Source organism: Lissotriton helveticus, chromosome 8 (genome assembly GCF_964261635.1).
Source record: "Lissotriton helveticus chromosome 8, aLisHel1.1, whole genome shotgun sequence".
Classification (NCBI taxonomy): Eukaryota; Metazoa; Chordata; class Amphibia; order Caudata; family Salamandridae; genus Lissotriton; species Lissotriton helveticus.
The window spans coordinates 1,600,336,962-1,600,358,505 of NC_136069.1; the positions used below are offsets into that span (position 1 = coordinate 1,600,336,962).

Below are 21,544 nucleotides of genomic sequence, written 5' to 3' on the forward strand. Positions count from 1 at the left end.
CCCTGCAGTTGCGGGCCCGCCTCCGTGTTCTATCGCCCCAAGCAGGGGAGTCCATCACGGTGGTGATTGGTCTACCCTGCGTTTTGGCTGGAAGGGGGTTGTGTTGGACTTGGCCCTTCTGGCAGGTTCACCCCTGAACTTTTTGCTTTTTGTGTGTGACCTGGGGATGGTGATTTTTGGTTTCTGCGCACTTTCACTGTGTCCCAGTGGAAAGTGCGTACGCACTCTGAGTGCATGTGGTAAGATAGGCCTGCCCTCCCATAGGAATGAATGGGGAATGTATGTGTCCCTGGTAGTTCCTGATGCGTGGGGTGTGCAGGCTCGAGTCTGGTATGTGCGGACTCGTGTGATTGAATGCTGCGCAATGATGTATGCGGCGTATATGTGTCTAGTGTGGAAGTGCCACTTCTAGAAATGGGTGTGCGTGTGCAGTGAATGTGCTGGCGTGTGATTGGCTGGAGCTGGCTGGTGTGCCAGGCTCCATGAGTCATGATGGGTCTGCCCCGGTGGTAAGTGTTGAGATTAGCATGTGTGATGTGAGGGAGTGGTGCACTTGGGACCTGAATAGGGCTGGGCTTTTCCCACACAATGCTGGCTCCACCCCCTGTGGTGCGTCTAATGTCCCTAGCCTGGCCAGTGAAAGGAAAGGGTGGTTGAGCACATCACAGTGCTCCAAAACCAGCTGCGACTGGTTTTTCCCCCACCCTGCACCCTGAGACAAAGGATTTTAATGTATAAAAAGAGGCTGTGTCCCCTTGCAAGTTGTTCTCTTCTGGAATCCTGTCTTGAGGGGGGCTGCTGCCGGGCACCAGGAGGACCACCACTGGGGATTGCCTCCCTGCCAGGAGGACCCTGTGTGCTGGCTCTGGTCCCAGCATTGCCACCCCCCACCTTCAGAAGGACTTCGTGCTGAACTTTGGGGGCTACTAGCGCCTGGGAGCGCTTTTCTTTGACCCCTAGCGCTTGGGAGCGCTTTCCTTCTGGCCCTTGCGCTAGGGAGTGCTTTCCTTCTGGCCCTAGCGCTTGGAAGCGCTTGTTGGTCGCAGCCGGTGCCCACCCGTCATTTTCCCCGCAATTTGCCAGGTTCCTAGGTCTAATTTGACCCTTGACGGGTGCCCACCCCACCAGGGACCTGGCCGGCATTTATTGAGATTTTAGCGAGGGAGCCCACCCCTCGCCTTGGCCCCCCGAGATCACCGCCGCAGCCCCGAGCTCTTCCCGGCCACGGAGACAGCCCCGCAGCGTTACGAGCTGCGCCGCGCTGGGATTGGACCCAGCGCCAGCGTCGCGCTCCGATTGGCCGGTGGGAAGGAGACCGGAGGAAGCAGGAAGCGAGTCAAGGTGCTGGCGGGGCTCCGGTGTTGGAAGAGGAGCCCCACCCGCGGCACCAGCCTGCCCGCTGGCAGGAGAAGCAGAGTCCGGCCGCTGCACAGAGGAGTCAGCAGGACTCCGCAAGCCCGGTGAGTGGGGGCCCGTGGTGTTTGGTTGGGAGAAGGGGGAGGCGTTGGGGCACATTGCCGGTGCCCGCCCCCCACCCCGTGTGGCTTACTGGCAGTTTTCAGGCAGCCTCTTTGTTTAAAGCCCCGAGAGGCTCCTCCTGAGTGTGGGGCCATTGTGCATTGAGTCCCCCGAGCGGGACTCTACCTTAAAAGGGGGCATTATTTCTTTAAGAGCCCGAGGCTCCAGAGGCCTCCTGTTTTCGAGCCCTCGAGGCTCAGGGGGGCGTATTTGCATATTTCGAGTCCCCCGAGCGGGACTCCAACGGAGACATTGTTGAGAGCCCACAAGGCTCAACCGGGCCTTCTTCCTTCGTGGTAGAGCGGCCCCAGAAGGCAGCGGGCCGCTTCCACTTTGCCCTACATTGTTGTCTTGAGCCCAGCGAGGCTCCCAGGGGGCAAGTTGTGTTCAGAGCCTGCGAGGCTCCAACGTGTTGGCCCCATCATTGTCTCACACAGCTGCCCAGCACTTAGTGGGCAGCTGCTACGTTTAGGCCCCCCTGACTTTGGGACACAGAGCGTCCTAGCCCTAGAGAGGCCAGTTGGCCTAGGGACTGCCACAGGTGGTGGCTTATGTGAGTGCTGCGCAATTGTTCTTACACCGTATATTTATGCATCATGTATTTTCCTTCCCTACACCTTTGAATGTTAGGATGCATCATGTGTAAAATGTTCCTATGCCTATACCCCTAAATGTATGGTGATACTTAGGTGGTTGTTTTTCTCCTAGGACAGGTGTTGCCAGTGAGGTCCTGGTTCCCTGCGTGACATTTTCCTACGGTGGTTAGGGTTGCGTAGGTGGTATTTACCGGTTACCAGTGATTACTGGTTGTGTGCTTTGTGTTCTATTTGTGCTACATTTTCTATTTGGTTCTACAAGTGTTCTATGTGCTAAATATTATTCTAAAATCTACAAGTGCATATTCTTGACAGTGGTCCAGGTGGCCCTGTCTTGTACATATCCCCTGTAAATTCTGCCCGTGCCTGTTGGCACATTTTAAAGTGTGTGTTTCTATCCAATGTGTTTTGCAATACAAAGGCTATTTTTACATAGACCTTGTGTGGAGTTCCTTTTGTGGGGGGCCTTGGATGTTGTTGCTGGTGGGGGCGTGCGCAAATGCTTTACACATCGCCTCTGAGATAAGCCTGACTGCTCGTGCCAAGCTACCAAGAGGGTGAGCAGGGGTTGTCTTGGCGGGTGACTTCCTACCCTGACTTAGGAATGGTGTTTTTTGCCTGGCTTTGGCGCAAGCCTTAGCCAACCAGAAATCCCATTTCTAACATTTACACAGAAGCAAACTCCCACTTTGCATAGGTTTTTCGTGAAACAAATAGCTTTGTTGAGGGGCTGTATGAAACATGGTAGCCACTCAACAAACATTCAATGCCTTTGAGGGGCCGCTGTGGTGGAGGCTCCTCTGAAAGCATAGGCATCTGCACTAGGTAGACGGAGAGCTCCAAAACTGTGGGCAGCAGTCTGCCAGTGCAGCGAAGGTTATATTACCCCTGCTCTGGAGGTGGACCGCAGGCCACCCGCCCAAAAAGTAGTCTTTAACTTGATTGAACGCTAACTTTGTTGCCAACTGTGAGAGTTTAAAGCAAATGTGTTGAAAACTCTCAGGAGCAGACTTCAATGATGCGTTTGGAGGTGCATCCCTATGTCTTCCAATATTGGGTATATGAGCTGAAAGTTCCCATAAGTGCCAGCATTTGAGTCTAAAGTGTCATTCATTTTCAACCACTGATCTGAGCCCTGTAAAGTACAGAACAATGGCTGTAATAGAGACTAATGCTCGATGGCTATGACCCGGCTAAGACCCTCAACTCCAACTCAGATGTTTAGATGGGACCTAGTCCAGCTGGATGGCAGCATTGATCTCCATCTTAAGCTAGTTTTAACTATATAAGAGTCACCATTACAGCTTCCATGTATGCATGTGGCTAAAGCTCCAATATTGAAGTTGCCTCAATTAAAGGAATTATATCCTTGCTTGAACTGGATTGAATGGCTTGTCATTGTACAGACATATGCTTTCTTAGCAATCCCCTACCCGAACGAGGCATCTCATTTAATATCACTAAGGGTAGTGGGAGGAGGTCCTTCTGCCAGGTCATCTACACCAACAAATGTATAGGGAAACAACCTTTACAGCGCAATTTTTACAACGCACTACCATTACAACGCAACTGGATTCAAGCAAGCCGGGCTGAAGAAGGCTGTAATGCCAGAAACCGGTCCTCGGAAGCTTGTTTCTGGTCCAGGGAAGGTATGGCTTGGCAGTTCGGGCTGGACTGTTCCCATGAGGCACAGGGTCAAACTGATTTGCATATAGCCACGTCTGAACTGGGGTGGCAGAGTGGGCTAAAGAACGGTGATGGATTAAACCCAGATCTTTTGACTGGGTGTGAGTGTTTGATTGGTTCAGATGCTCCGTCCATCACCATCCCCTTTTGTACCGCTTTTGGCCGCCATAAGTGTAGCAGGGTATGCTCAGACGTGAGTCCCTTGCTCACTTTGCCACTGGATTCAAGCAAGCCGGGCTGAAGACGGCTGTAATGCCAGAAACCGGTCCTCGGAAGCTTGTTTCCGGTCCAGGGAAGGCATGGCTTGGCAGTTCGGGCTGGACTGTTCCCATGAGGCACAGGGTCAGACTGATTTACATATAGCCATGTCTGAACTGGGGTGGCAGAGTGGGCTAAAGAACAGTGATGGATTAAACCCAGATCTTTTGACTGGGTGTGAGTGTTTGATTGGTTCAGATGCTCCGTCCATCACCACCCCCTTTTGTACCGCTTTTGGCCGCCATAAGTGTGGCAGGGTATGCTCAGACATGAGTCCCTTGCTCACTTTGCCACTGGATTCAAGCAAGCCGAGGTGAAGACGGCTGTAATGCCAGAAACCGGTCCTCGGAAGCTTGTTTCCGGTCCAGGGAAGGCATGGCTTGGCAGTTCGGGCTGGACTGTTCCCATGAGGCACAGGGTCAGACTGATTTGCATATAGCAATGTCTGAACTGGGATGGCACAGTGGGCTAAAGAACGGTGATGGATTAAACCCAGATCTTTTGACTGGGTGTGAGTGTTTGATTGGTTCAGATGCTCCGTCCATCACCACCCCCTTTTGTACTGCTATTAACTACAGATCCTCTGGTGACAGGAAACTTTGCTGCTGTACAAAGCAGCAGCTGCAGGATTAAAGAAACCTAATGAAATGCAGAATGCCTTGGATCATTAGCTTGTGCAGTTTACACCCTGAATGAGTTTTCTTTCACGTTGCTTAGCAGTGTCTATGGGATTGTGTGTTTATATGAAAGCAAGCACAAGGAGAACTGAGCACCGATTTTTACCAAGGATTTTGGCTTTTGCTTATCTGAAGGCAGTAAGGAGGCTGTGCACCTGCCAGGCATGTGTGAGATTTGCACAAAGCACTTTACCTCTGTGTTGTTTGCAGCGTGCACTGTTGAAGAGAACTTTCCATCTTGGGTAAAGAATATAGAGAGGCCACTATGTTTCTAGTAATTGATGGCACAGTGGCGTAAATGGGTACCTTTGGAAAGTGTCAGGCCTAGATTCTGCACCATAAGGCCCAATTTTTATTTTTACCTGGAGGCAGTAGGAAACGGATGATGATGGTGGGGCGGAATCAGCTTGTCAGTGAGCAGTCTCAGAACAGATCCATCCACCTCATTTTGCAGAAATTGCGCTTTCTGAAGCGCACACTATGAAACACAAAGCAGTGGTTGCCTCTTCATCTTTCTGACTGCACACAGTACAGCTTACTCACTAACTTGTAGATTTTCTCACATAATGTAGGTGATGTTTTCTTTCACATGGTTATTTTAATTCCATATTCTTTTCATGTGTAATGTTAGAGGCACAGAAGCTTGCCTGGTCACACAAGAGCTGCTGTGATCCAGTTTTTAATATTTTAGTTTGCCCTTTCTTCTTAACGCACTACTAGCACATTAGAGCTCTTTTCATGCCCCCTCCACCAGGATGGGAAGTTCTAAAAAGGCACTGATGCGCATTCACCTCAACCCAGGGGTGAGTGCTGTTGCACCTCGCTGCTCCCCAGCAGGTCCCAACGCCGAAGACTGTGCTCCCCAGGTGGCTGGTCGGCGATTCACCACGCCGGAGAAAGCGGAGCAGCTGGACGTAACCTTCCGCCTCCAGGCACTCTCAGTTGGCTGGCAGGCTCAGTGCGGGAGCATTTGTGACCGGTGACCAATTTCACCACAAATATCCTCTAGCGGGAGTTGCTGCGGACGAATCCAATCGGGAAAGCACCTGACTTAATGCAAACTACTCCTGGGGGAATGGGGAAGACAGTGGTGCTAAACGGCCCGGTGAGTGACATCTGCGCGAATCAGGCGAAGACTCGATGCTGCACAGCGTGGGGAAATGTGCAGGCCACAAAGGAAGGCATTGCAATGGCTATCTGGGGGCTGCAGCAGGCACAAATACGGATGTTAATTGCCAGGGCAATGTATATATTCCATCGATCTCTGATTCAAACCGAAATCGGCGCTGCCTGACTTCAAAATGGCGCCTGTGACTGACATAATTCCTCAAGATAACTCCGGACCCTCTCACCAGCCAGTCCCTCTACAGTAGCGGTGGGAGGCATCCGAACACCAGGGGCAGAATCTCTTGCCTGACCCCATGTTGGCCCCCATGAGATCAATCTGACTCAACTGCCTGACTATAACATGGCAGCCTATCCTCATTCCCTTTCCTATCCTGCCACCCTCGTCTTCTACACTCGCCCGTCTCTGGACTCAATGACCTTCGGTCACTTCCTGATGTTCACACTAAGCCGGCTGAGCATGAATCCCAAGCCCGAATCCAAGTGGAGCTGCTCCGACAGCTATAGGGGAGATTGGCTCTGGCACACCGCTATGGCCGTCACCTACCCAGCCGGACTTCGGAAATTTGCCTCATCAGTTTTTCCACTGCTGTCTCCTTCCTGTGGTCTCCCAACTCTCCTTGGTACTTTTTGGGTCTTGATTTTCTTGTTCGCTAGTAACTGATCTTCACTCTAATCCGGCTGAGCACGAATCACATGGCTGATTCCCGGTGGAGCTGCTCCGACAGCTATAGGGACGATTGGCTCTGGCACACTGCTATGGCTGTCACCTACCCAGCCGGACTTCAGACATATGTCTCGTTAGTTTCTCCGCAGCTGTCTCCTTCCTGTGGTCACACAACTCTCCTTGGTCTTTTGTTGGGTCTTGGTTTTCTTGCTCGCTAGTAACTACTGTCTTGACTACGTAATCATGCTGTAACTAATGTGAAAGATTTGTAACTTGTAACATGCTGTTTCCTTATGTAAAGCGCTCTGATACCTCCGGGTCCAGCCAGAACTATATAAAACTCAAATAAAATAAAAAGATGTAGGCAGCCAGTTTCAGCAAAGTCCGTGAATAGACCCCTTTTCTTTGCCTCTGCTTCAGCACTGCAATGATATGGTGACTGATGCTTGTGCAAGAGGGAATGTGGCTCCTACAGATGTGTTTCCTAGGCAATCGTGATGTAAAACCAAGAACAAAAAATGTTGGGTGGAATGCTATAGTTGAAGGATATTGATTCAAGGCATCTGTTTCCACAGTGTTCTTTGCTGCCACAATCCTGATAGCTGAGCTTTCAGAAGGAAAATCTTTGTACCGCTTTCAGTGAAGGAAGATGGCGTCATGATGGTGCTCCTACCATGGACTGAGATGCTTCTGAGAGTTCAGCTGCACACCTGCTGGACACTACACAGCAATGTTCAGCAAACAGTGAGTCAAAGCCATGATATGAGACATGTTTCCAAAACAGGAGAGATGTAGGTCTTATGGGTGCAGGAACCCTGTGAATCATTACAGAGGCACATTCAGTGACTTACCATGGAGGGTGTGTCACAGCGGAAGCATTTATCACAGGAACTTGCTAAGAAATATTGGCTGCACTTGTACTGCTTTGACACTAGAGGACACCAATGAAGTACAAGTGCATTATAATCCAGTGTTTAATATTCCTTAATTGGCAAATCGCAAATTACGATTCGCAATTAAGGAATACCTTCCCATTCATTCATATGGGTCTATAGGCCCATAGGAATGAATGTGAAGACATTCGGAATTTGCGAGTACCCATTAGGTACTCTCAAATTGTGAATGCAATTTCAAGGGTGCAGGGGTGTTAAAAGGCACCCTGTTGCACCCCTGAAATATGTATGTGTGCACATGTGGCGCACATACATGCCCTAAGGTCATGTCTGTGTGCCATATGGCACTTGGAAAAATGCAAAAAAAGTGAGTTATTCGAAGAAATCGCAAATTACCACCAACTTGAAGGTAATTTGCAATTTCTTAAGGCAAAATTGCACAACTTGGGTGCTTCCTGCATTGCATTTAGGAAATCACAATTTGCGATTCCTTAAATGCATTGGCAAAATAGGGAATCGTAAATTCAGCGATTCCCTATTTTGCGAGGTCCTTTTGGGATGATACACCCCAAAAGGCTTTTTCCTGTTCCCAAACGGGCCGATTCTGAGAATCGGCCCGTTTGTGAATAAGAAAAAGGCAGCCCCCTTCCCCCCCCCCCCCCCCGCCCCCTCCCCCCGCAGCCCCAGGTACCGCTAGCTCCCTAAGGCCTTTGCTACAGGGCAACATCAAAGAAAGGAGGGGGGCAGAACAAGATCGGAAGGGGATTCACTGAGCCTTCACATCCCTAGACATACAAATTTGGATTTATTTTAATTACTCTAAAACTACAGAACACATTTACACCAAATATTAAAAAGCACTCTTTCTGGATCAAGAGCTAGCTTTCATACAAATTTAGTGTAATTCCGTCTAGTGGTTAGAGTGTAGTCGTGTTCAAACACCCTATGGAAAATTTATGACGTGGGTGATAAAGCGGGAAGGCTCTTGGCCTGGCTCGATAGGAGAGAACGAACTATAACGCAGCTCAGAACAACAGAGGGTGGTCTTACAACAGACCCGGGGGAAATAGTAGGTGTATTGGCTGACCATTTCCGAACGGTATATGCTGCGCACTCTGATAGCACAGTGGCAGAGGCTGACAAATTTTTGTGTAGCATAGAACTGCCCAGCCTTGCGCCGGAAGCATCCGTAAAGCTCGACGCAGACCTCACTATTGCTGAAATATACACAGCGGTCCAATCACTACAATCCGGAAAAGCTCTGGGCCCCAGTGGGATCCCGATGGAGCTCTATAAGGTCATGGCGGACACTCTCTGCCACCATTTGCTTAACATGTATAACGACTGTTTGGAACAGTGTGTGCTGCCTCGAGACCAGAGGGTAGCTACGATTGTGGCGATTCTGAAGCCAGGGAATCCCCCAGCGGAATGTCAATCATACCATCCTATATCACTGCTCAATGCGGAATCCAAAATATTAGCTAAAGTGATCGCTAACAGGCTGCAAGCGCATCTGCCCGATTTGATACACCCGGACCAGTCCGGCTTTATGCCTAACAGAAACACAGCGCTTAATCTTCGACGTCTACATAATGCATTAGCACGTAAACATGTCCTGTCGGAGCCGTCGGCGATCCTCTCCTTAGACGCCAAAATGGCCTTTGACATGGTGGACTGGACCTACCTCTTCGCGGTTCTCCCACGCCTGGGCTTCGGTCCGAAATTCTGCACCTGGATCCGGCTCCTTTACACGGATCCGGTGGCATGTATTACGGTGAACGGCCGACTCTCAGACGCTGTGCAAGTGGCAAGAGGGACTCGACAGGGATGCCCTCTGTCGCCGCTTCTGTTTGCCCTAGTGTTGGAACCCTTGGCGATATGCCTTAGAACAACTCCTCTCCTACGCGGTATAACATGGACAGAAGGCTGGGAAAACCGAGTGTCCCTGTATGCAGACAACATCCTGATATACCTAACGGACGCGAGAAACGCTCTGCCGACCCTATTCGAGATCTGTGCTGCCTTCTGAGCAGTTTCAGGCTATACCATTAACTGGGCAAAATCTGTATTGTATTTACTTAAGGGGCCGGAACCCCAGATTCCCCCACCACTGCCCGCTACAAATATCCCAGGAGTCATTTAAATACCTGGGTATACACATAACGACAGACCCTGCTGCCATCTTCTCCAAAAATCTGGCACCCCTTCTGAAACGGCTACGTAGAGATGTGTCGCACTGGGAATCACTGCCCCTCACGATGCTTGGCAAGGCTGCGTTATTCAAAATGATGGCATTATCTCGTTTTTTATATGCGATTGAGAACACGCCGTTTCCGGTACCTCCGCGATACTTTCAGCAGATATCGGCACTGGTATCTACACTTCTTTGGGGCAATAAGCCTGCACGCATTGCACAAGCCAAACTGCACCGAGACTGGTATGACGGCGGCATAGCACTCCCTAACATACGACTTTACTACTGGGCAGCGCATCTCAAAGTCATAAACCAATGGGTACATGCCCCACACACTGACCCCACCTACAAGGCAGATAGGGCACAGCTGGGAACGGACAGTATGTTAGCGGCCCTATATAATTAACGACGGGCGATGAAACTGGAAGGGCCCACGAAACACACAGTCATGCTATGGTATACGGCGCAGGCACACTTGGGGTCGAAGGGGACTATCACAAAACTCACACCCCTTTGGGACACAAAACAGCTAGGGTCACTTAGGAACAGCAGAGGTTTTACACAATGGGACAACATATGCATCTCCCTAGTTGGCGACTTATGGGACAAGGGGACGGTCATCCCTTTTGATCAGCTGCAAAGGCAATATGAGCTGGCACCGACGGAGACATTCCGTTACATACAGTTTAGGCATGCACTCCTCACGGCACTACCGCAGAATGCCAACATACCTGAATCCTCTCCCCTAGAAGATAGGTTACTTACAGATTATATGCCAAAACGTGCCATTTCATTCACGTATCGGAAGTTGATTAATAACAACCGGACCCCACGACGGCCTTGAAGGAAAAATGGGCAGCTGATGTTGGTGCTATGGATGAGACGGAATGACAGGCGGCGCTTGCGTCACCGAGAGAGGTGGGAATCCCGGCCCGACTGCGGCTTGTCCAGCTTAAAATCTTGCATCGCACATATCTCACCTGACACACGCTTCACAAAATAGGCAGAACTCAGCACCCATATTGCCTAAGGGATGTGGTAGTGAGGGCTCCTTTTTCCATACGATCTGGGATTGTCCTATCTTAACTGACTTCTGGCACAGGGTACTCCATACAGTGTCCCAGACTCTAAATGTTTCCATATTGCCTGATCCTCGAAGAGACCTCCTCAATGTTTGGGAACCCAATGAACTAACGAGATATGGGCAAATATGGGCGACACTAGGCCTCATGGTGGCTAAACGCAATGTGGCGCAGAGATGGGGAACAGCTGATCTGCCCTCATTGGATGCTTGGTGTAGGGACATGGACATTACCATGGTCACTGAAAGAACTGTGTATATTAATCGAAAATGCTCCCGAAAATGGACTGAAATTTGGACTGCCTGGAATACTTACAGGAAGATATCTGTGATCCAATACCTGAATCTGATGATGATAGCTCAGATGAGGAGTCCGATGATGACCGTTGAGACGGAATGGGTTAAGAGTGAAGGGGTCTATTTTTTGATAAAGGCGGGAGGGGAGGGAAAAGGCGAAATGTTTTGCTTAGCTGACTTGCTACTCATTGTAACTCATATATTCATAACTGCACAATGTCTTTCCGATGTCTGTTGTTATATTAATAAACAGTTTTAAAAAAAAAAACACCCTATGGAAATTAACATAGCAAACACAATTTTCTAACACCCACCTGTTTCTCAGTCTCCGCTTAACGGATTGTACCAAAACTTTCCATGAACAGCAAAACCCAACTTGAAACTTTTTTTGAAAAACTTAGTGAAGCTTCGTCAAACGGCACCAAATATATAGACAAGCCCAAAAAAACTTTTCATACTGGCGACCACCAGTAGGTGATATACATATATTACCTACCGGCGGTCGGCGGTAGGTAGTTATTGTTAGGACCAAAGTTTCCATAGAAAAAGTGTTTTTTTGTTTTGCCAATAACTTTGGCGCCGCATGACGAATATCCAAAAACATTTCACAAAACGTTCTCTTTTTGGTTCAGCTGCTGAGTTGAAAGTTTCGCTGTGATTCGTCAAGCGGGGGCCGTTTTTTGAACGCGACTACAACCCAAACTGCTGAACGGAATTACACTAAATTTGGCAGAAAGCTAGATGTTGGTCCAGAAAGCGTGCTTTTTGTGATTTGGTGTAAATACATTCAGTCGTTTTTGAGATATCTATCTTTAAAAAAGATAGATATCTGGGGAAGTGAGTCCTTGCAGTGGACTCGTAAATCCTACTAACATTTGATTAGCTGTCAACACTTTAACCAGGAAGTGTTGGCAACCATCTTGGGACGCGGCTTGAAGCTGTGTCCCAGAAAAAAGAAAAAAGAAAGAAAAAGGGGCAGGGTAGAAATACCCCGACCCTCAGATATGGTTATTGGCAAATGAAAAGATGCTCTTCTTATGGACACTAACACTACATCCTACCTATAACTAACTACTGTCCAGGTTTGATTGGTTTACCATCAGTACAAATTGCTTTAGCTGTCACTGGTCATGAGTGATGTGATATGTGAAGTCATAAGCAGTGCATTGCGATGGCTTGAGTTATAGTTAGCTCAGGTAACTATAACTCCCGAACTTCACTGATTATGTACAAGTGAAATCTGATCCTAACTATAACGTCCCTGTGACTTTTGTTTTTTTCAGTAAATGTATATATACATATATATAAATATAAAAATATATATATATATATATAGCAATACATGTCAATTTCAGCACTAATATAATCAAGTGTGACTTGTGACTAAACATAATGTGGGCACCAATAAAAATTGTGCCATTTAAGATGCCTTTGTGTCTATCTTCTCATCTATGAAAGGGGTGTCATCAGGAATATGCCCCATCCTAGGTACTGCTGAGGATAATGCTGGGTACGTTAGACAGAGCATTCACAGGAGTCCAATGGTATGGAATTCTGCCAGACCCCCACATATCTTATTGTATTTCTGGAGACAACCTAGCCTTATATACCTACCTGTCTATGAGGAAACAGTGATCCATCCCCTTTCACCATCCTTGGAGAGATGGCATCTCTTCAGAACTCCACCAATGAGCTATGTCTCTCTTATAGAGCACACACCCCATTTCCAAAAATAAGCACCTACTTCTGGACCCTCTCCCCATTTCTCGAGAAGCCCCGAGAGGGCCATCTTGTGTTTGTGTGTGTGTGTGTGTGTGTGTGTGCGCAAACCATACCTTAACTGCAGAACTGTGAAACATCCAGATGTACTTGAGATGGACATTGAGCAAAGCCAGACTGCAAGGCATGTAGGCAACATCCTTTTCATGGTCCCTGCATCTAGAGACATGAAAGACAATCAGACTCTGATTTAAATACTAATTCAAAACCTCTACCAACAAACCAACATTCATAAAACCACTTATCGTTATTCTGCAGAAAGCTAAACAAAATTATGGGCCCTTTTGGAAGAAGAAACTGGTAGAAAAACAATAGATAGTCAGTTTGGTCAAGAGGTGTTCTAAAGAAGAGCAGTTATAGTGAAACTATATCACAAGCATTACAGTATCAATAAACTGAACTTAACACTATGGCTCTGTGACAATAAACATAAACCAAATATTCTGATACCCGATTTAGAACAGATATCAATCTAATCCCAAAATATCTTTGGAACAAGAGGAGTTCAATTTTTAATTAAATATTTTCAAATAAGACATTTTAACCAAAGCTAATTTTTGATCTCAAGGCATCAAGTCGAAAAAAATATATAAAATGTCCCTTCAATGATTTTAAATCTCTAAAAATAACAACATTTAAGGAGAACATTGCATTGACATAGATTTTTACCATTGCAGTCTTACCTGGGTTTGAATATTGTATCTATTGGAAACCTGGCCAATGGATAAATGCTTGAGCAACCAAATGTCAAATTCTGTCTATTTCAGTAAAGTGTGAAACCTTGCTTGTCCCTGCCTCCATTAAGAAACTGCTTCTATTTCTACACCCTCATCTTGAAATACTCAATCTAATAATTTGTCAGAATTTATCAGATGGTATAATTTCCATTGTTCTCAAAATTGGCATCTAAAATGGCACATAATAGCTAGAGTATAACTTCAAATCTACCTCTGAAATCACTTGTGAAACTTGTCTAATCCCAGACACCAGATGTTACAATAAAACAATGACTACCATTGTCAAGTGAACTGATCAGGCTATTTGATTAGGATGAGAAATATTGACTCTGGCGTCTGCTTGGCTGGAGGGTGGCCATAGATGTACAACAACATACAAGCGGCTGAGAACAAGCAAAATAAGATCATGACTCATTCATGTTTATGTAAAAAGAAGCTCTTCGGGGGGGCGTGGCTTGCAGCCGACGATGGCGGCAGCATAGAGGAGTAGCTCCGCAGTGAAAGCGGCCTCTCCAGCGATCCTGTCCTTCATCCGTTCATTATTTGGCCCCTAAAGGAGGAACCCGGAGCCAGGGACCGAGCGGTGCGGAAGGCAGCAGGAGCGGTATTGATCCGACGGCTGAGTGCGGACTTCCACCGCGGAGACGGTGAGGCCTCAGAGACGCGGCGCAGCCGGGGACTGCCTTCATTCTCGGACCTGACAGGAAGTGCGGCTGCCGGGGGGAACCTACACCGGAAGTGCCGCCGCCTCTCCACTCGGCGGGTGGACACCGGGTCCGGGGGTGAGTGCGGCCTGAACCAGGCGCAGACGCAGCCAGCAGCACTGACACGGAGTCGGGTGGGTGCGGCCCCCCTCCCCGAGCCCGACCGGTGGGCAGCAGCCCGAAAGTGTATCACAGCGGAGGGCCGTCGTATTGTGGTGCGCCGGCGCGACTTTGCCGAACCCGGCCACACTCCTGCCTTTCTCTGCCGCACTGTGGGCGGCGACCTCCGCCTCATTGCCCGCACAGACTGAGGGGCCTTTCCTGCTGCCTGCCCTGGGTTCGGGCGACTGTTCCTGAAGAGCCCGGCGCTGCCTGACTCGGCGCCCCACGGGATACAGGCACGTCCCTCGCCTGCGTCCCATCACTCCCCGCCGGCGCCGGGCGGACCCCTGGACACCGGCTCTCGCCCCCCCCCCCTGTTGAGGGGGGAGCAGTACGGAGACAGCAGCCCCCAGAGGAGTGGGACCTGGGTCATTCTCCTCTACGCACGCACTCCCGGCTGGACATCGTGCAACGGTCCCCCCTCCCAGCAGAGGACCCCCTGGGCCAGCTACTACGCCCTGCCTGCCACGAACTTAACCTACAACACCGGCAGACACCATACGCCGCAGGAGGGGCAAACGCGGTCCCCCGCCGCTGGCCTGCCCAGGGACCGCGGATTCTGGCGACATGTCGGGGAGAGGCTTGAAAAGTGGGCCTACGCAGACCCGAATAGACCGTTATGCTTGCGACAGGCCTGCTGTGTCCCCGACGGCCGGGAAAGAGACGGCTGGTAGATCCGTGGAAGCGCAGGGGCCAAAGAAAGCGACGCTGGACGACGTGATGCAGGCCCTGGCGCATCTGCAAACGACAGTGGGCACGATCTCCACAGACATTACGCTGATCAGAGCTGACTTCCACAAGATGACGGAAAAGGTCAATGCCATGGAAGTAGTGACGAAGTCCTTGGTGGAGGACGTCTCCGAGCTCCAATCGGCGGTCGAAAAACTGGCCACGGACAATAAGGTGCTACGTGAGAAGCTCGACGACCAGGAGGGGCGCTCCAGGCGGAACAACGTCCGCATACTCGGCGTGCCGGAGACGGAGGGGGTGAGAGCCATGGATCTGTACGTAGAGGACCTGATCACCAATGAACTGCGACCCAAGGGGCTATCCGCCTTCTTCTCGGTGGAGAGGGCGCACCGTGTGCCGGGCGGCCAGCCCAAACCTGGAGCGTCTCCGAGACCCATTGTGGCCCGGCTGTTCAATTTCAGAGACAGGGATGTCACTCTACAGGCTGCCTGAATGTCCCCTCCGATAAAAATCCAGAACTCTACGGTGGCCTTCTTCCCTGACTACACGGCGGAGGTGGCTCGCAGACGCCGGACGTTCCTCGAGGTTAAGAAAGAGCTACGGGCGAGAGAGATCCCGTACTCCATGCTCTTCCCCGCACGACTACGAGTGGTCGCCGAGAACAAGACCTGGTTCTTCGACAACCCCGAATCCGCAAGGGATTGGCTAGATGGCTGGAGAACGAACGCTCACCCTCGACGACTCCATCGGCAGCAGAAGGATCGTACGGCCGACAGCATCCCGGCTTCCCAAACTCCGAGAAGTAGTGGACTGAGCGAAGACTCACCTCACAGCGAGGCCGTGGACGAGGAACACAATGGGGAACAATGATTGCCGGCCTGATAACAGTTGTTTGGACTTACTGTGCTCTGCACCTGAGGCGCGCTATTGGACACTGGGCGAGGGGCCTCCGGGGAGAAGATTGAGAGGCCGCTGATCTCGGAGACTCCTTCACCCCAGCGCGCAAGTACTCTGATTGGGTTTGGGGTGATGCACTCTGCTAAGTTGGGGAGGCGGGCAGGTTCATGTCCGAACAGCAGGGAAGCAGGGAGGGGGGTAGTTGGGAGAGGGGGGGTATTTACTTCTGTGACTGGTTTGGTTTTACAGGTTTTTGACTTGGCTCAACACTATACATCACATCACAACATGGACAATGCACGACACGACACGACCCGATGGGGTACCTACACTGGCAGGAAGCGGTCCGTCAGACACCCGAAGGTCCTTATGGGACACAAACGCACCTCACTGCCATGGCCGGACTAGATGATCCCGTTCAGGCGGCCCCACTACATATTATGTCATGGAACGTCCGAGGTTTGGGTGATAAGATCAAACGAGGCCTGGTTCTTCAAGGACTTAAGCGGTTGGGCCCTGCACTAGTTCTGCTACAGGAGACACACATGGTGGGCACTACTACACGGGCCATGGATAGACGGGGCTACCGCATGGTTGCACATGCAGAATTCACTCCGGGTTCACGTGGCACAGGCATACTAATGTACAAGTCATCGCGGTACATCATCACCTCCACCAAAACGGACGATCAGGACCGCTTCGCGGCGGTATCTGGCCAGTGGGAGGGCAGGGCCTTGTCCGTGGTATCTGTTTACATTCCCCCAGCACTTCACGCGGTGGCACTCCCCGACCTTGGTAGGTTCCTCTTAGAACTCCCGGAAGGGGACTTGATTATAGGGGGGGACTTCAACGCAGTACTTCACGACACTCATGATAGATTCCCCGGACGCTCGCACTCACCTGGCACCAACAAATTTGGCGGGTTTCTGGAGGCACAGGGCCTGGTGGATGTTTGGCGCACGTTACACCCGACACGCTCTCAGTACACTTATTACTCTGCAACGCACAACAGTCTGTCTAGAATTGACCACTTTCTCACGTTGGGGTCAGGCTGTCTCACCATCGAGGACACACAAATCATGCCACGGGGGGTTTCTGATCACTCGCCTATCACACTAACACTCTCCAGCCGTTCAACCACCCGTAGAAGGTTATACCCGATCTATCCGGGCTATTTCAAGGTCCCGGCGATTCGCAAGGACCTACAGAACGCCACCAAGCACTACTTTGAAGAGAATCACGCCTCAGTGAGTTCGCCCTCAATACTCTGGGAAGCCTACAAGGCTGTCTTTAGGGGGCAGGCGATAGCTGCGATCTCACATCACAAGAAACGGCAGGGACTGGTGACGTCTGAGCTGGAACAACAGCTCGACGAGGCCAACGCTGCCCATATGGCGGATCCCTCCAGTACTACCCTCCACTCCCTACAGCTACGTCAACGGCTCCACGTGGATCATATGCGACGCCTGACTAAGGCGGACATTGCGGCCACCAAACACAGGGTGTACGACATCGGAGACAAGGCCAGTAAACTTCTAGCTTGGCTGGATAAAAAACAGGGCAGCGGCAGGAATATATTGCAACTTACTGATGCACTCGGGAGGGTACACACTCGACCAGGGGACATAGTGGAGGTTCTGGCCGATCACTTCAGTGCGGTGTATACGCCGACGGTGGTTGTTACGGAGGGCGAGGCCCGAGAGGCCCTAGGCCGCGTGGCGATGCCCACCTTGACTGACGATGCCATGAGGGAATTGGATTCCGGAATAACTGTAGATGAAATTCAACTGGCCATTGGCGCTCTCCATCCAGGCAAGGCTCTGGGCCCCAGCGGGATACCCATCGAGTGGTTTAAAACTATGTCTGAGTCTCTGGGTCCGCCCCTCTTGCGGATGTACGAAGACAGTAGGGAGAGAGGCGCACTACCACTGGACCAACGGATGGCAACTATTGTGGCCATACCGAAACCGGGTAAACCGCTTAACGAATGCACATCCTATAGACCTATCTCACTGTTGAACCCCGAAGCTAAGATTCTGGCAAAACTGCTGGCGACCAGACTCATGCCCCACTTAGGTCAGCTGATCCACCCGGATCAATCTGGGTTCATGCCGCGTAGAAGTACGGCCCTGAACCTTCGTAGGGTGCAGGGTGTCATGGCAAGAATTCCACTCCTAACGGAACCGGCGGCCATACTGTCATTGGACGCTAAGATGGCATTCGATATGGTGGAGTGGAGTTACCTCTTCGCGGTCCTCTCCTCTATGGGGTTCGGTCCCAACTTCATTGCTTGGGTCCGGCTGTTATACAAGGATCCGATTGCACGTGTGGTGGCGAATGGCCACATATCACGAGATATACAACTGGGACGGGGTACCCGGCAGGGATGCCCTCTCTCACCCATCCTGTTCACGTTGGTTCTAGAGCCTCTCGCGATTACTGTGCGGACTACGCCGCTCCTGAGGGGCATTGAGTGGGATTTGAGTTGGGAAGATAGGGTGTCACTATATGCTGATGACATGCTCATTTATCTTACTGACCTTAATAACAGCATCCCTAACCTTCTGGCCATCTGCACCTCCCATGGTCGAGTGTCGGGCTATACTATCAATTGGTCAAAATCCATCCTTTATACTCTTAGGGGTCCTCTCCCGGCGTTACCGGACACATGCACGTTAGGAGTAGCTCTCACCTCCTTCAAATACCTGGGATTACATATCACCCGGGATGCGGCAGAATTCTCTGTTCGCAATCTACAACCTCCTCTCCTCCGATTACGGACTGATGTACAACACTGGCAGACGCTCCCGCTGACGTTATTGGGCAGAGCAGCTCTGTTCAAAATGATGGCACTACCTCGCTTTTTATACGTCCTCGAGAACGCCCCGTCACTTATCCCTCCCAGCTACTTCCAAAAGGTGACAGCACTGCTGTCGGGCCTACTGTGGGGTAATCGGCCAGCACGAATTGCGCATGCGAAACTTAATAGGAGCTGGTACGACGGTGGAATTGCCCTGCCTAATATGCAGTTATACTATTGGGCGGCTCAACTCAAAATCCTTAATAAATGGATACACGCACCTCAGGATGACCCAGCCTTCAAGGCGGACCGTGCCCAACTGGGCACCAACAGCATGTTGGCGCCTCTATATCACAAGGGTGTTGTGTCGAAACTGATAGGGCCCACCAAACACACAGTACAACTATGGTATAAAGCACAATCGAAACTACACTGGGCGGGAGTAATTACAAAACTAACACCATTGTGGGACACAAAAGCGTTGGGCCATCTGAGACGTACTAAGGGGTTCGAGCAGTGGGATGCCATTGGAATCTCTACTGTGGGAGACATGTGGTCCAGGGAGGGGGTAGTCCCGTTCACTTCCCTCCAACAACAATACGACCTGCGCGACACGGAACGATTCAGGTATATGCAAATCAGACATGCCCTCCTAGCAGCAATCCCACCGAACACCACACCTCCGGAATCCTCCCCGTTAGAAGACCGCCTGCTCACGGACTGTGTGCTGGAGGGTGCGACTTCTCTAACTTACCAAAAACTGCTTAATAACTTACCGGAGCCACTGGGTAAACTTAAGGATAAATGGGTGGAAGACCTTGGGGATTTCGATGAATCCGACTGGAATGCAGCTTTGGCATCCCCGCGTGAAGCCGGCATCTCGGCTAGGTTCCGCCTCATACAATTGAAGGTCCTCCATAGAATCTACTACACTCGAGTGGCGTTACACAAACTCCAGAGGGCGGATGACCCGCTATGTCTGCGGGGCTGTGGGAGGGAGGGCACACTCTTGCATACACTCTGGAGCTGCACCTACATATTGAGCTACTGGCAGCGGGTGCTCCGAACCATGGCACAAACGTTGAATGCCTCTGTGCCCCAGGATCCCAGGGTGTGCCTATTGAATGTTTGGGGCCCTACTGATCTGACATACTATGGTAAACTGTGGGTCACGATAGGTTGTATGGTGGCCAAACGCGACATTGCACAAAAGTGGGGTGCGGCTGAGCTCCCCACACTGGCGCAGTGGCTAAGGAACATGGACACGCTCATGTTAACGGAGAGGGCAGTGTATAAGGTGAGGGACAATCCCCGAAAGTGGAATGGGGTTTGGCTACAATGGAACTCCTACAGAGGTGACATCTGTGAACCGTTGCCTGAGAATGATAGTGAAAGCTCGGATGAGGACACTGACAGTGACTGAAGGTGGAAGAGTGCCTCCTGTACCATGCGGGAGACCCGCTTAGGTGTATTGTGTTAGGGGCAGCCGTTGTGGGGTGGACTCCATGGAGGGTGGCGGGAGGTGATGTGCATAGTGCTTCATACTGCCAGCTGCCAAATGCGTAGTTCCCTGCGATATTGACTGTGTCGATCCATGTTGAGCCATATGTCTAGTTCTTTGTTTTGTTGTTCTATAAAATACAAAATGCAAGCGTATATTATGTATGACAAAAATGCTTTCGGTAAGTCCATCAAGCCCCGTACACTGAGTGCAACCAATGGCCTGGACGGTCTACAACTCATGTATGTTTCCCTTTATGTGATGATTGATGTTTCTGACCGTCCCACATGGCGGCAATTGAATGTAACCTTACCGCAAAATGCTAATAAAGTCTTGTTTCAAAAAAAAAAAAAAAAAAAAAAAAAGAAGCTCTTCAGTGAAGAAATGAGATTGTTGCCCCACTAAGATAAAAATAGTTTTGTGTGCACTTTACCTTCAGCATCTGCAAATTGGCAAAAGTGAACCCCTAATTCCTCAACATACAGTTTAGCTACAATTTCTCCATCACGAGAGACCCAGGGTCCTTGCACATCCATTTCTAATGGTCCACATTTGAAAAGGTACTTCCTTGACAGAATTTGATGATTATCCCACCTGCTGCATCTGGACCAGGTTGGAAAACCCACCACTAATCCCACCCAATGTTTGTGGGCTGTGATGGAAACTGTGCATAACTCTGAGGACTGGAGATCTGTAACTAAATCTTACTCAACTGTTCTTTTACAAATGACCAACTGTTCTTTTACAAATGACAAAGCTTTTGTTATTCTCCTCTTACTCTTATTAGGTGGTAGGATACTTTACCGCTGTAGTGTTTGAAATTGTCATCAAGCCACCATAGACCCCCGATTAGAATTTAGCCAAATTAATCAGATTTCGTTGTTGTGAATTTTTTTAGTAGTAAAAACCAAAACAATAATGACAGACGACATTTAATTGTTTTTATCTATCATTAATTTTGGGACAAATAATAATTTGATATCAATATCTCAGCTGTCACTATATTGATCAACCACTACACTGGCCTATCCAAATTGACACTGCCACCTTGTCTAAGCAGCCACACATCCATCACACAAACCAACTTTAACACCACCTCAAGCTCTAAACCAAACATAGACTCCAAGGAAGGAAAAACAATCATAGCTTCTTATTAAAGCTTTTGAATTGGAATGACACATGAAGTCTGCTGGGCACTCAAGTAGATTAACAGCGAGAAACCAGACCTAAAGAGACCGCATCCTTGGATACTGTTGGTTACCTGGTGGCCTCTGCCCAACAC

At 49.9% G+C, this 21,544-nt stretch overlaps 1 protein-coding gene across 1 annotated transcript in view; it reads right to left on the bottom strand.

Moving 5' to 3' along the window:
• LOC144772081 (protein sel-1 homolog 3-like) overlaps positions 1-21,544 on the bottom strand; it is a 397,544-nt gene that overhangs the window by 12,288 nt on the left and 363,712 nt on the right. Inside the window, exon 23 of the mRNA XM_078656264.1 lies at positions 12,828-12,930. Within this exon, the coding sequence (XP_078512390.1) occupies positions 12,828-12,930 (103 nt within the window). The remainder of the gene's footprint in view (positions 1-12,827; positions 12,931-21,544) is intronic.